The 16174-nt window shown below is 44.3% G+C and overlaps 1 protein-coding gene across 2 annotated transcripts in view; it reads left to right on the top strand.

The window, feature by feature from the left end:
* Window positions 1-16174, top strand: part of PITPNM2 (phosphatidylinositol transfer protein membrane associated 2) — a 126918-nt gene that overhangs the window by 73772 nt on the left and 36972 nt on the right. For both annotated transcript variants that reach the window (XM_018076313.2, XM_029961154.1), the window contains exons 4-8: window positions 2962-3176; window positions 4399-4520; window positions 6127-6360; window positions 12639-12962; window positions 15799-15894. In XM_018076313.2, the coding sequence (XP_017931802.2) occupies window positions 2962-3176; window positions 4399-4520; window positions 6127-6360; window positions 12639-12962; window positions 15799-15894 (991 nt within the window). The remainder of the gene's footprint in view (window positions 1-2961; window positions 3177-4398; window positions 4521-6126; window positions 6361-12638; window positions 12963-15798; window positions 15895-16174) is intronic.

Here is a 16174-nt window from a genome sequence, read left to right as displayed (position 1 = left end):
GTTATTTTTTAATTGTTGTTTACAGACCACTTCTTGTAACAAGCCCCCTCCAGGCTGTGGCTCAGTCACAATGGGCATGAAAAGGCTCTATGGCTGAAGAGCAAATTGCTCTTCACTCTCAGAAGTGCTTCACTTTCACAGCACCACTTACACCCAGAGTATCATCCTGGTCTCTCAAGTGAATGTGGCTGACGTCTTTATTTCTATTATATGAGAAAGAAATCTTTTTGTCTTTGTGACTGGTCAGTAATTGTACTGTTCATCATCTAACCTCTTTTGGCTCTTCCTTACCTCACTTGTTGCCTTCTCAACAAGCCAACTGGTAAGTATGAGGGTGTGAAGGGCTGGGAAGCAGCTTTGTGTGGGTTTATCGTGTGGAGTTTCTCTGTGATCATACTATCCTTCCCAGCAATGTGTTGTGTTTTGAGTATAAATTTGGCCTGACTCAAAAGTCCTGGCTCTAAAGATAGTTTGGGATATAATCTTTGATTATTTTTTTTTTGTCAGCAGAGCTGCAGCTCTTATTTCACATTCATCTAAGAAAATGATCTTGCTGCCCTTGTCACATCTTATGTGGATAAAGTGACAAGTAGGAGGAATGTGTAGGGCCAAAATTTGCTTAAGGTTTGAAACTGGATGACAGAGGCTGTGGGTTGGAGTTGGTCACCTGGAAAGGCTGAAGGAGGAAGCACGCCCTGCTCTCAGAATAGGGCTTGCAGTCTGCTGCAGGTGCAGAAGTAAATAAAATCAGGAATCAGAAGTGGGATGTGAACTGACTTTCACAGAGTTTCAGAGGACTTGCATTTTTGCCTTCTTTGTCTCCTCACAAAGTGTTGGGGCCAGAGCACGGTGCCACCCTCACATCTCCCATCACCAGACAGCTCTGGCTGAGAACCTCGGTGTTACCAGGTCATGTGGGAAAAGCTCCTTATGGAAGTATTCATGTAAAAAAAAAAATTGGCTGGTATGGCAGGTCACCAGGGTTCCAGCTGTAGGATGAGAACCAGGCAGCTCATCTTCATGCAGAGAGATTTTTGTTAAAAACTGGCTGAATAGGGAAGAGCCAAGTGGAGAATGTCAGTGCTGGCTCTGAGTGTGGATGTAATACTGCTCAGGATGTTTTGGTCCCAAATGAGGACTTGCAGAATAGATTGGGCTCTAGAATGGAGTTTTAAATCCATCTGATGTTCAATTCTACTGTGATAACTTGGCATGAAGAGAACCCATCTTCCCTTTGCTTATGATTTCCATGTGCCTCTGCCATGTAATAAAACTCTAGATCTCCATAATTTGTATAAACTGTTCAGAGTAGATGCTGTACTGCTATTCTGTCTGACACATTCACTGTGCTGTTTGAGCTACTGCCTTTTCCAAGACCTTTGAATTAACCAGATTTTGGGGTCATCAAGATTATTTAATGTTATTGTCATAAATATTTGTACAGGACTTGGTCAGTGCTTATATAAGAACTGAAAGTCAGTAATTTGTTTGAAGAGGATGTGTGCTTTAATGAACTGCCAGCTGAGTGTTAGAAACAAACTGTAAAAAAAGTACTTTTCTATTTTTTTTTTTTTCTATTGCAGTTTGTAGAGTGGCAAAAAACTTACTGTTTAGATTGTCAGTTGTTTAGGTTTGTTGGTTATGGCTGTTTAAATTTTAAATCACTTGAAAGCTCTTTAAAAACAGAACTATTTACTTCTAAATAGCTCTGTTGGCTTATCATCTTGTTCTCAAAAGATGAGAAGCTGATCTCTTGCATCTTATTAATAATTTTCTGTTAAACTGTGTTATCCTTTGAATTGTTTGTATGCCAGAAATGAGAAGTTGTTATTGTGTTACATTTCACGGTTGATTCTTGGTATAAAATTCCTTTTTTCCCCCCTTAATTTTCAAAGTACTGTGCTCTCAGATACAAACAATGAACTCAAAATGCTAACAGTATGAATCTCTTGTTTGGAAATGATGAAGGTTATACATCATCCAATCTGCTGAAGTGTGTTAGAAATTAATAAATATTTGGTTTGCCTCTAGCTCTTCTTAGAAGCACTGAAATTTTTAATTGAAGGAATTTTTGCCAGGTTTCTCAGTGAAGGACAATCCAACAAATAAGCCCAAATTCGGAGGCTGCCAAGGGGTGCAATGTGCATTCTGGCAAACTTGGGTTGTTTCTTCTAAATATCTTAATTAGCAGAGCATAATCTCTTCTGGGAGAGCTGCTGCCAGGCCAGATCACGTGCAACAAGCCCCCAAATCCTGTGGGATTAGGTCTTAGAATAGTCTTTAGCACTGTGATCATACAGTCATTTAGGTTGGAAAAGACCTCCAAGATCATTGAGTTCAACCTGTGACCAATCACCCCCTTGTCAGCCAGACCCAGAGCACTGAGTGCCACATCCAGCCCTTTCTTGAACACCTCCAGGGATGGGGACTCCACCACCTCCCTGGGCAGCCCCTCCCAGTGTCTGACCACCCTTTCACTAAAGAAGTTCCTCCTCATGTCCAGCCTGAGATGATGCTGTGTCAAGTGTGTGTACAGTTCTTCATGCTGATACACCACCAGCAGCATGCCAGGCTGAACAAGCTCTCTTTTTGCTGTGCCATCTGCTGATGTAAAAGATTTTTGTGCTGTTGGGTGATTCACAGCTGGAGCCAAGTTTTGGGGTGTGATATGTAAACCTGTTACAGGAGCAGGAACTGAGGTGTCAGTAGGTCTCCATTCAAACTTAGTATCCAAATCAAAATTTTCACAAGATTTCTAATAGATCAGTTCTCTGTGTTGGCCAGATGAATCTCTAAATTTTTCCTTTATAATCTCTAGGTTTGGTGACCTTAGTGCCAGGGTGCTGCTACAATTCTGTTTCAAAGGAGTCCTAGAAACCATCCCCGGGGTCCATGTGCTTCGAGAGCCTGGTATGTACAATAACCTGGAAAAATTAACTATGTGAGACTTTTCCCTTTCAGAAAAAGAGCAGAGAGGAGACATGTGGGGAAGGCAGTGGGGTGGAGATCCTGGAGAACAGGCCCTACGTGGATGGGCCAGGAGGCAACGGGCAATACACTCACAAGGTGTATCACATTGGGATGCACATCCCCAGCTGGTTCCGCTCGATACTGCCCAAGGCAGCTCTGCGAGTCGAAGAGGAATCATGGAATGCTTATCCTTACACAAGGACAAGGTAAAACTGAGCCACTCCTCCCTCCCCAGGAATATCCTTTAGAAAAACCAGGGTCAAGTCCTAAAATTCTTCGGCAGTGTTTAATCTCCGGAGCGCGAGCGTTGCCTGGGCTGACTGCAAACATTGCTGGAGAATTTGTGGCTCGTTGCTCTAAAATGTTGAGCTGTTTTGTCCATCAAAGCGTGGGAAATCTTGAATGGTTTTTATTTTAGTCTTGTATCCTGCACTGCATGTTCTGCTTAACATTGCAGATATCTGCTAGCTCAGGGAAGTTATAAATGTACCCAGTGCTGGGACAGATGTCACGCTGAATACTGTCAAGGAAGACAGGATTCGTTTGTTCTACAGGGGAAGAAAAAATATTAATAAATATATAAATAAATTTGGTGCTTCTTTTCTGGGAGCTGTCTTTCTGTCATTTAGCTAGAATCTAACAAACCTACATCCTATGGTTTTCACTCTGAGGAGGGAAGAGAGCCAGAGGCTCTGTGGAGCCCTCTGGGACCTCCTTGTTTCAGCTGATTTTGTCTGGAAGGACTTCAGATACCCTGGAATAAACAGCCTTTATGCCAGTTGCTCTGGTTTAGAGCATTTGCACTTTGCCAGATTTACAAGTCTGGTATTGCTGTCATCTTTCATAATAAAAGGGCTTTTAATGCATATTTTTATCAAAAAACCTGGAAAAGTTTCCTAGTTCTGTTTTAGCTGGTCTCTCCGAGTGCCATCGGTCCTGGGAAAGGTGAGGAGTCAGTTTGCCATTGGGCCATTGCCAATGACTGAATATAGTAGAGCTGCCTGACTTTCAAGTGATTAAAGTCCACTTCCACTCAGGTTTTATCTCTTCCCTTGAAATGCCCATGAGTCAATCAGTTGACCCGGAAACCTGTGCTGCACAGAACCAGTCCATATTTTATTCTGCCATAGATTTCAGACAAGAGCTCTGCTTTTCTTTGCTTTTCTCTGCTTTTCTCTGCTTTTCTCCTTGCACGGGAGCATTTCCAGGGTGTCCTTGTATGTGTTTCATAACATCACTTTTTAGTATAGTGGGCCCAAAATTTATCTCCTTGCTGAAAACCAGTGAGCTCTAGTCTTAAGGAGTTATTAAAGAACAATCTCTTTAATCTGTCCAGTCGGTATTTTAAGTGTATCTGAGGTAAAACGTGAGTGAAGGCTGGCTGGGATTTGAGGCTGATTTACTCTAAGCTGTTGTTCTGCCTTTCAGGTACACGTGTCCTTTTGTGGAGAAGTTCTCTATTGATATTGAGACGTACTACAAAACTGATCCAGGAGACCATAGCAACGTGTTCAACCTTTCTGCTGCAGAAAAAAGGCAAACTATTTTAGGTAAATAGCCTTTTTCTTTTACTTTTTGTTTCATTCTGGCTTTTTTTTTTTTTGGCTTAGTGTGTCCTATCTGCCTTTCCATCCCTGCTAAACACAAACCTGCACCCCCGTGGTGTCACTGTGGGTAGGGTTACATCAAGTAAAGTGAGGACACCTGGGTTCTCTTCCAGGCTTGATGTAAATCACATGGAAATAATTTGAATCCCCCATCTGTAAATTGAAGCTGCTGCTTTTCCATCTTATTTATGCAGCTCCAGAGAGGAGTGAGACATCTAATAAATTTGGGGGTAATAAGTAGAAATAACCAGAGAAGAGGAAAATATTGCTGTGTAATTGTAAAAATATTGCTGTATACTTGTGAGGCTCCCTTGTGGATGTGGAAATGATTCCTATCTGCACTTTTGAAGCAGGAAGGTGCATTTCATTTTTGCTCCCTCTCTTTTAGTCTTGTCCTCGTGCAGGTTAATACTCAGCTTCTCAGCTGGCCTTAGAAAATTAACTTCTAAAGGCAAAAAGCAACATCATAAAAAGGCAGAGAATGACAAGTGTTGTAGCAGTTCCTCTGTCCTGCCATTCCATCCTGGTCCATGCCCATGGTGTTTTCCGGAGACTCGGCTGTGTGACAGAGTGCTGGCAATGACAGCCATGCAGGACTGAAGCATCCCTGGGATGGAAACATCCCTTGCTCTGGAACTGCTGAGGCTGGAGAAGTGTTAAGCTGGAGCTGAGTCCTGGCAGCCCTGGGAAAGGACATCCTGAGGCTGTGTGGCTCCTGGAGCCTTGTGGGACAGGGCCATAACCCTGAGCAGTTTCATTGGAGTTACATGATTTCGACTCCTTTGTTTTGTAGACTGGCCTCATTCCTGAGCCTGTCTAATCAGGCTTGCAGTGCTGAACAAACAGGCTTGAGCCATGCTGCCTCCCTGGGAGGTGTCAGCAGAGCTGTCATTCCTTGGGAAGTGTGATCCCGCCCTTCAATCCAAACTTCAGATGCTTCTGCTGAGCTCTGGGGTGGGGGTTGCAGATCGTTAGAATATGTTCATTCACTGCACTCCCAGTTTCCACTTTTCCACTGTTGGATTGATAATTAGGACTTAAGTTTTCTGCCTTCCTCAGTACATCTGGTCTAACAATAGCAGGTGAGGAGTTCCCAGTACCCTCATTTGATGGATATTCCGTGGGTAGTGCCTATTCCATAGCAGGGCAGGTGCATTTAACTGTCTTGGATGAGACAACTGGAGCACTGTGAGTGATACTAGAAAAGCTGAAAGATGGAATGTGCAACAGATCTTTATGGAGCTGGAAAGACGGAGTGTGCAGAGCTGCCAGAGTGGATCTGCAGCCACTGTGGGCAGAAACATCTATTTGGAGCAAAGCCTCTGTTTGCAGGAACTGTGTGTGCTCGTTCCTCTGGCAGAGCTGATCTCTGCCCAGCAGCAGTGTATAAACAATTAAGATATCAGTTGTTTAAGTGTAAGTAAAAAGAAACTAAATTGCTGTAGTGTTTCTGGTACCTAGTAAAACAGAGATAACTCATGAAAAATGATGTTTTCTTCTTTTGTCCAGCAATAGAAAAGGTCTTACTGTTTTCATTCTCTTTCTGTAGATCCTATTGATATTGTTAAGGATCCTATCCCTCCACATGAATATAAAGCTGAGGAGGATCCAAAGCTGTATAAATCAGTAAAGACTAAAAGAGGGCCCCTCTCAGAAGATTGGATTCAAGAGTACAAGAACAACCCTGGGAAATACCCCATCATGTGTGCATACAAACTGTGTAAAGTGGAGTTCAGATACTGGGGGATGCAGTCGAAGATTGAGCGGTTTATCCACGATGTTGGTGAGCATTTGTAGCCCTGCAAAGTTCACTGTCAGCTCCTTGATGTTGTTTCTGAATCAGAACACAAAGGTGAGGTGTGTGCAATGCATCATATCCCGAGACATGTCTGTGAGAGTCTCAGATCTGATGACTCTGTGTGTCAGCTCAGACAAAACCCTGTTATTCTATCACTTATAATCGTGGTATGTACAAATCCAAAGCACGTGTACCCACTGAAAGAGCTTCAAGTCTCGTGTAGGCAAGATCTTGCATTCTCTTTTTTTTTTTTTTTTTTTAGATAAGGAAAAACTGTCTGTTAAACTTGCCAGATCATTTTCAAAATCTGCCAGTTTTCCTTATTGTGACCAAAATCCATCCTGAAGGGCTGCCTAAAGAAATGAGCTTCACTCCTGAGACCTGAGTGGTTCCAGAAAACCACTCCTGGAGCATCTCTAGTTTCTACCTGCCTTGTGACAGGGCCTGTGGGTCTCTGTGTGGCCATACATCTCTGGGATGTTCAGGGCCCTGCACATCACTGTGCTGTTACCTGTGGTGGGTCACTGACAGCTCTGAGTTGTGACTAAATGTGCTGCTCTAAAGGATCCATCATTCTTAGGTCAGGGCTTTTAGGGAGGAATTGGTTGTGTAGTAACTGAATGGTGGCAATGCTGGCAGTAATTTGTTCTTTGCAGAAAATCTGTAACACAGCTGATACAGTTTGTGAGCCTTGCCACAAACGACAGGATCTATGGCCAGGTGAAAAACCTAAAGAGTGTGTTAAAGAAGCATTTCCATCTCAAAAAAAAAAAAAAAGGCAGAGCTATGGCTGTGCTCTGGCAAAGAGAAGCCCAAAGAAGGGCTGTGTAGAGGATGGTACCTGCTTTCTGTACACAGTAAATCCTCCTACATGACCTCTACAACTCTCCTTTTGATAAGCAAATCTTCCATGAAGTGCCTGAGTGTAGCATAAGTAATTTTATAGCTCTTTACAGTCATATCATGCTCCTGAGAGTTAATGTGGAAAACACTGATAGAGCAGTGGAGAATGGTGTTCACCTCTCTCTGAATGCTCACAGGTTGTTTTCTTAAAGCTCCTTTGCTTTTCCTTTACCCACAGATGGAAGTTTTACCTGCTGTAGGCTGTATTACAAGTGCCTCTCTGCAATGAGCTCCCTCGATGTTTCGGTGACATGGGTTAATTTAGTGTATGCTGGAAAACACGAGGGCAGAATAACAACTCCATTGTATCTGTTAAATGGAAAAGCAGCACGTGACTCTTCCAGTTGTTCAGAGGTGTTTGGCATAGATTAAACTGTGGTCCCTTAGAAACATTTCTTTTGTATTCTGTGAAAGATTGCCTGCCATTTCCCTCTTGATTGAGGTTTTGCAGAGAGCAGAGCCAGCTCATTGTCTGCCTTTCAAAAGCTTTTCCACTCTGTTATAATGATGGCAAATACTGTTTTTCAAAGTGGTTAAGATGCATAAAATCAGAAAAGCCTTTAAGGCAAGACAAAGTAGAGTGAAAAGTGAAAGCAAAAGCTTTGGGTATCTACAGGAGCTGCCTGGCCTCCCCCTACCCTGGGAGAGCCACAGGGAAGCCATTTACCCAGTGAGTGGGCAAAGTGCCACAGCATTTGTACCACAGCCAGCAAGGTATGAGGGTGTTGAAGTTGGAAGGATGTGGCTACAACAGGACTGACCAGGCTTAGATGCTGATCCCAGTTTGGGGCTTTCAGCTGGTGACCAAAAGCAGATGGAAACCTTTGTGCATTGTACAGCTGATGGTGGACCAAGCTCCCAGGAGGCAGATATGTTCTGGTGGCTCAGCCCCTCCTTCCTTGGCATTTTCCTCCTGGCTCCTCTGTTCCTAAGCCCTGCAGATTTATTTCTTGGAGAACCAGCCAGCTCTGTGTGGGGTCACCAAGTCGGCAAGAGAACAGAGGCAGAAGCAAACAGCAGGATCCAAACTCTGCCCGAGGAGGGGAGCAGAACTTAGTGGTGCAAATTAAAATTAGAGAATGGGTTGAAAAAAGAACAGGTCTGAGGTAAGTGATGGATGGATTGTACAATGTGGAAAGGCTGCTGAGCACAGAGGGAGTAACTCTGGGGGATGGTGTTGAAACGTTCTCAGTCGCACTGAGTGCAACAGCCATTCTTTCCTATGACTAATTGGACAGTTACTCAGTGCTTTGACAGCCTAAGACACAGACTAAAATTGTGATTGTGGGCTATTAGTCTACTTGGCTGTAATATTTGTATGCTTTTTTACTCCTTTCCCATAGATTTTAAGTTTAATTGGACTGGCACTGCATAATGTTCTGCTCCCACTTGCTTCCTAATGGTGCACGTGGGCTCTGAGTCTTTTGTTGTTAAACAAGTGTGTTGACTGTGTATGGGTTATTAATTATATACTGTGGCAAAGTGTGTTCCATCCCAGTAACTGGAGCTTTGTCTAAGCCACTGTCTTAGGCTAAATATGCCCAAATTGCTGCACAGTGATGAAGTGGTTTTAGAAAGTACTTTTGCAGAACTTTTGCTTCACTAAAGCACTCGAATGACTAAGGTCATCCACTGCTTGTTGGAGCCCAAAGGCAGAGTTTTATCTTTCCAAGGGGAGACAGGTTGCAGTTGGAATAATATGGATGTGACCACAGGCTTTTCTTTGTGATGAGTCTGAGCAAGAGAGGGCAGGGAAGCAAGGAAGTAACTGCAGGTGGCCTTTGATGGGGTACTTTCAGACAACCAGAACCTACTAACAAGGTTATGGGATCTGTTGCGACTGTCAGGGAAATGGTGTTGCACAGGGAAAATCAGGCATCCTTTACTTGCTGCCAGGAAACTGTGAAAGTGTGTTATAAAATGCTTTGGGATGTTGCCACTGGGTACAGAATCAATGGATATCTGAACAGTTGCTTTATATGGATATTGAGGTGGTTTGGAGCAGGATTTGTTGGTGAGTTTTCTGATTTATTTGAGGGTTTTTTTTGCATTGAGTTTTTGTGACATTTACTATTTTTACTTCACGTTGAAAAGCAAACCCAGAACTACAGACCAAAGCTTTTTAAATTCAGATGAAGAGTCCTCTCTGTCCTGGCTTGTCTCATGGTCATTTGCACTTCCTTTTATATGATGAAGTTCAACACCACAAATCATTTACAAGAGTCAACGCCTCATGTTTGCAACCAGCTTCTGAGGTGGTGAGCTGAAAGCCAAGTGATTTACATGTTTGCACCCTACTCAGCTCTTCACAGATGATCTCTCTCCACAGAGCAGTGGGAAATGTTATAATTAAATCAATGCACAGTGACCGGTACTCTGAAATCAATCTGCATGTGAATGTTTGTGCATGTGTGGTTTTCTTGATTGTTTGCTTTTTTTTTTTCTTTAAAGCTACAAAAATGCAAAAATGCTTTAAGACTTGATTTTTTTTTCCATTGCACAGGGAGGGAAGCAGTGTCTGGACAAGTGAGGTCAGTCATTAGTAGCTGGTTCCTGAACTCCTGTAGCTGTGTGGGGCCCTCAGTGTGTCCCCTGTGTCCCTCCTGCCTGCTGGAAGGCTGCAGCTGAGGCTGAACAGGAAATCAGTGATATTCTCACTGCTGTGCACGGAGGAGCTGCTCAAGTTCTCTTCCCTAACACTGAAGACTTTCTCTCCAAGCCATGACTTTTATTTTTCCTTTTCTTTTGTACCTGCACAGCCTCATTCTCCTCCAGGTTTTCTCCCTGTGTTTAAGGAAGAGAAATGGCACATCCCAGTGAAGGCCAGAGGCTGGGAAAGTAATCTATCTTTTTGACTTCATGACTAACCTGGAGGGGTAGAGGTATAAAAGCTGTGAAGCCCTGTAGTGCCATCCTATTTTCAAAGGAACAAGGTTTTAAGGAAGGATGATTTGGGATGTCTAATCAAAGCAGTGTGAGCAGGGCACATGGGGAGGTCTGTGGGTTGGCAGGAAGCAGTACAGGCGATTTTTTTGAGATCTGAGGAGGCAGAGAGGAACTTCAAGAGACTTTTTCTTTACCCCCAAGTGGTTTTCATGTTCCCTGTGATGTTAGTCCAATAAAACACAAGTATGTGGTTGGTGGCATCCATGCCTCTACACAGAGAATTTCTGAGGAGTTGGTGCACTGATAGATCAAGGCTGAATCCAGGAGCATGAGCAGAGCCTGCTGAGCCCTGGAACGGAGGAAGCCTTGGGATGAGAGCAAGGGGGACATTCACTTCTGTGTCTGATCACAGTCTGTTTTCAAGGTGTTCCAAGCAAGGCAGAAGTGGACATCTTGGATGTGGAAGTCCAAAGGATGGTTGTGGTGTTAGGGAATTAGAGGGAGAGAAATGTTCCCTTGGCTTTCAGTGTGGGTGTGATGGGAGTTTAATCTTCGTAGTTAAGCTCTGCTGGTTGTCAGTCATAACAGGAGGTGAAGAGGCTAAAACATCCTCCTGTAGTTCTGCAAAAAGTAATCTGATATGGGAAATAACTCTGAATCTTGACTAAGTCTGAACACAATTAAGTTGCTTGTTCTGCCCCCAGAAGGTTGCAGTCTGCTGCCTTATACTTCCCTCTCCCACAGGGAGCTCCCTTCTGAAAGTCAGGCAGAGAAATGCATCAAATATTGATAAATTTAATCTTACTGTGCAAATGAAGTTCAGGTTTCGCTGGGCCACGACATTAGTGCTGATCTCAGAAGCCATTTCCTCTTGATAGCTTGGCTTGGGAGGGCTGGTGGCATTAAGAACTGACCAAAGAGCAGAGCAGACAATAAAGTGCTCAGACCTGGAAGGAGATAAACATAAAAATACGCTCTTCGTTTGTTTAAAAAATCCACCAAACAAACAAACAAACACACACAAAAACAAACCAAAAGAAGTGATTGCTGAAAACAAAAGGGATATTTAGGCTGAACATCATAGCAATTGTGACAGTAATGAGATCTAAAATTTTTTGTACAACAGTGAAGCAGATATTGCTGGAAACACCTCAGAAACCCTGCACACAGTGGCACCATCCCACTTTGGCTGTGCTCCTGGAGGTGGAGGGTGGCTTATGAGGGACGTGTTTCCTCATGGTGGTGTTTAGGAAGCTTGATCTGCAGCTCCCAAAACCTGAATGGTTTCAAGGTAGCTCATTGATTGCTCTCTATCTTGTAATACCGTAATCCCACTGACAACAAATCCCACTGCTGCTTTTGGCATGTCCTTCAGCCCATCTCTGCCTCAGTTTCCCAGTAATTAAAGGGGGGACAATATTGACTAAGTATTTATTTTCAGAAGGGCTCCTGAAAATCAGTTGGTCAGTATTTACAGAAGCTTTTAAAGCACCATTACTGCTGTGTGCTACAATAAATAACAGTTTGGAGCTTTGACCTGTTGTGAGCTTTTAAGGAATAGTATCAGTGAAAAACCTAAGTGACTATAATGTTTTAAAAGTCTCAGTGGTATTGTGATGTTGACCAGTGAGTCTAACTCTTGAGGAAAGTATCTGTTGCCTGGTTAGGTGCATTGTGTGTTGATACTGAGGCATTTCTTCCTTTCAGATACGTGATACATTGAAATATTTTAAATTGGCTTTGCTCACTCTGTTTCTCTCCTACAGCAGAAGGCAGATGGTATCTGCAAAATAAAGCATCTTTATTCTCTCCCTTACTTTGCTTTCTATCCCATTATCTCAGAAGCTCATATTTATAATACTGTTTCACTGATATATAGAAATCAGGTGCAGAAACCAGGTTTCCAAGGAAAGGAAAGGTTTTAGGCTTAGCACTGCTGGTGTGGGATGTGCCTCTGTCATGTAACAATTGGGGTGGGCTGTGTAGTGTTCATCAAGGAATGACTTGAAACTCTTCTGGATTAAAAAAATAAATCAGTGGGTTTTTGTTGTTGATGCTGACTTTTTTTTTTTTTCTGTGAACATACTTGCCTTTAAAGGTTGGATCTAAATGTTACAACTTGCCAGAAATTCAAGGGGGTTGCAATTACAGTCTGTGTGTGGCTCCTCTTCAGTAGAGCAGGCACTCACAGGGGGACAAAGTCCTTAATCCAGAATTAGGAAATCCCTTCCCTAGTTAAAAACAGTCACAGATTTGTCTAATTTCGCAGTGCATGGTTGGTTAGCAAGAATTTAGGAGATAAAGCACACAAAGTGACCGAGTTGCCACCCTACCTGTGTGAAGGTCCTTCACTGCAGCGTTGTGGGTTTGATGTCGCTGTAATATCCTGGCCACAGTGTCCTGAGGTTTTGGGAAGGGAACATGTTGAGTCCTGCCATTTGTAGCCCTGGTGACGGGGGTGTTTGCCTTTGCAGGCCTGCGGAAGGTCATGGTGCGAGCCCACCGCCAGGCGTGGTGCTGGCAGGACGAGTGGTACGGGCTCACCATCGAGGACATCCGGCGGCTGGAGAAGGAGGCCCAGCTGATGCTGGCTCAGAAGATGGCCCAGTTCTGCGGGGAAAGTGACCCTGAGCAGCACGGTGTCAAAGACACTCCTGGGGAGAAGGAAGTGGAAGCCAACACAGTTTCACCTGCTGACACTGAGGATTCTGCTGCCAACAGTGAACCAGCCTCTGGGAGGTCGCTCACCAAGCAATGGTCAACCTCTTCCAAGTCCTCACGGTCTTCAAAGAGAGGAGGTAAGATGACTTGCTCTTCTGAACTGTGTGGAGGTTGGGCTTTGGGGAGGTCAGACCGTGTCTCCTTGTGTCGAGTACCTTTGGACAATGTGTTTTTCTCCTGTGGGTGCTGTTAACTCAGAGGCCTTTTCTGCTGGTGTCACAGGCTCAATCTTCTCAGGTGGCTTGTTTTGGGTTTGAGAATGTCATCCCATAACTGTGACTCAGTGTCACGTGGCAGAGTTCTTGCCAATGTCAAAAGCAGAGAAACTATGAAAACACCACAGAGGAGCAGGCAGGAGCTGGCTGGCAGTGTGGAGTGTCAGAAGACAGCCAGTAGTGCAGAGAGAGAGTTCTTGCTATCCATGAGCCCTTCGGTGATGCTCCCTGGATATATCTGCTTGTCTGCTGTATCACAGCAGGTACATTGTGTCACAGTGCTCCTTGGCCAGGGTTATTTATTCATTTCAGAAGGGTGTTTGGCTCCATGGGTGCTGCAGTGTAGCTCACACAGCAAAGCACCTCTTCAGCTACTGTGGAGATTGAGACAGGAACCCCAAAAGGCAGCTGCTGCTTTCCTCTGGTGATGACATGCAGTAGCTGTTTGGAGTTGACACTTCACCCTGGGATTAGGTGGGACCATGGAGCACAGTTATATTCCCTTTGAAACACCATTCAGGAAGATTTCAGGGTTTTGATGTTAAAACTCCCTTGTGGATGCCCTGTAAGGACTCAGCTTTGAGCCCTGGATTTTGTCCCTCCCCTCTCCCTTGGCAGTCACCTTGTTTTGCTGTACTGAACTCTTCCCTTCCTCAGACCATTCTGTACAAACGGGTGAATCCCCAGTGAGTTACAGCCAGAAGGTTTGAACCCTAAGCAATTCCCTCTCCTTTTAGTCAAGCACAGCTGGTTAACAGGGTTATAGCAGCTCTCACTGCAAGAGGGAAAAACAGAAGTCTTGATTTTTCTGAAAACCCCAAGGGGCAGAATTTCTTCAGTGACGGTGGAAGGGACCATTTGGGTGAGTGAAGCTTCTCTGTCTCTCATATGCACTAAATATTGTGAGTTGAGTCTCCATTTTTATTTCCCACTCCATCACTGATTTCATCACAGGGTGAATGAGAGAGGAGCAGTAGTTTTACCTTGCGATGACTCACTCGAGTGAGCCCCAGGGAAGAACCTACCAGATGCTTCATAAATCACTGCATAAAGATAAAAATGCTGGCTACTTTGCCTGCACCAGGATTTTATATTGATGCACCCATCTCCCATTATGCTCTTTGTACAAACCCCCTCTTCCACTGCTGCCATGTTCACTGGGAGCTGGAGTTTTCAGACCTCTCAGGATTTCACTAGAAGGTTTTCACTGGGAGCAAAGCATGAATTTCTTTTCAACTGCAGAATGTCTCAGCTTTTACAAGAAAAAGTAATGAAAGAAATTAATGGTGATGTGCTGGGAAGTACGTCATGCAGATATTTTAATCCTCCTCCATGCTGGCAGTATATTACCATATGGAAGCAAGGAGGGCTGTCGCGACGTGCCGCCACCTCCAGCTGAAAAAAATGCCTTTTCTCCCAAAGATCTCAGTCCTTTCCCTACCACCCGAGTGAGACTTCTGATAGCAGGACCCTTGTCACCATTCCATATGTTATTATATGCTCTATTTTTAGCCACTATTATGCGAGTGCCTTGACGTCACTCCGGCGTGAATTAGCTCTGCTCTGCCAGCCTCCTCCTTGCTGCTCCCCGAGAGGTGGGCGGTGGGTGCTGGGGGCTGCTGAGCTGCAATTAGATGACTCTGCACAGGGTCTCCCTCCTCTTTCCATCTGACAACCAGATAAAAAATTAGAAGAATTTTACTTGTATATTTAACACTGTTGGAACAATAGCGTGAAAGTGCTCGTGCAGCTGTCACAGTCACCAGAGTGTTTCAGTGTCTTGCATATGCTAAATGAGAATTTGTCAGTCTCCTCATGTTTTTGCTGGGTTAGGTGGCTGCTGCAAGTGCTTTGTGTGCACTGTGTGACAGGCACGAGGGGAGAAACCCTCTCTCTCATCGTTCTCTGGACGGTGCTCCCTTCAGCAGGCAGCTGATCTGTGACAAGTTCAGCCCAGAAGAGCTCAGGCTGGATTGTTGCTAAATTATATCTGAAAAAAATACAAGAAAAAAGCCATAATATATTTGGCACAGGGAACTCTGGAGGGGAAAGTGAAAGGGAGCAGGTAGGTGTGAGAACAGGAGGGCAAACAGCACCCAAAGGACTGTTGGGTTTCTCCTCACTCTGTCAGGACCGTGCTCTGACAGCTCCCGATGAAGTAGTTGCATGGCATGTTGTTTAAATCATTCAAGTTTAAAGTTTAAATAGATCTCTAATCCAATTTGTGTGGAAGCAATTTCCTTCCAGAAAACAGATTATTTCTCTCCAGGCTGCTCTGCTTAGCTACCCACCCGAAAGTTAGCGAAGCAGAGGCACGGTCTGTGTGCTGATGAGAGGCACAGAGAAAGCCTCCAATCAGCCTGCTTCCTTCCTAATTGCAAACTTTAAAACCCAGCTGATTTTACACGTCCTACTAACAATTATAAATAGCTGCCATTCAAAATAGCAGAAGAGTGATCCAAGCAGCAGCTTGCTTTAATGTAGCATCTTGCTGGCAGGTTCCAACAACAGTAAACAGACAGGATCTGTAAAGCGGTACACTGACATCACACCAGCATCATCAGGGTTTAGGGTTTTTAATATTGCAGCAGGGAATTTTCATAGAGAACACATGATTCTCCCTCCAGCAAAGATCATGTTGGGAACTCTCCGTGTTGCCGCTGTAGCGTATCGCATCAGGCTTCTCTGTTTTTTCCAGCAAGTCCCTCGCGCCATAGTATCTCCGAGTGGAGGATGCAGAGCATTGCCAGGGATTCAGATGACAGCTCAGATGATGAATTCTTTGATGCACATGGTACGTGGAGCCTCAATCCCCATCATTTCTCCCCTGAAATGGTGGGGTAGGGGAGCGGAAGGCATGAGGGTGGGGGGTGAGCAGGGAAGGAAGCGAGACTTTCTGCTTTGAAGTCTTTTCCTTTCTCACCATGACACGGTGCAGCTTCTTCCAGCATCACCCAGCAGACTCTTACATTTAACACAGCAACATTTCAGATTCTGATCTGTTTGAAGGGATCTTGAACAGTCTTAGCCCTTGGAGCTGTATTTTATGTTGTGCAAATGAGTGTGGGTAAAAT

Source organism: Manacus vitellinus, unplaced genomic scaffold, assembly GCF_001715985.3.
Source record: "Manacus vitellinus isolate BGI_N305 unplaced genomic scaffold, ASM171598v3 scaffold_31_pilon, whole genome shotgun sequence".
Taxonomy (NCBI): Eukaryota; Metazoa; Chordata; class Aves; order Passeriformes; family Pipridae; genus Manacus; species Manacus vitellinus.
Note: the sequence above shows the minus strand (reverse complement) of the source record. Positions and strands in the feature narration are given on the sequence as shown.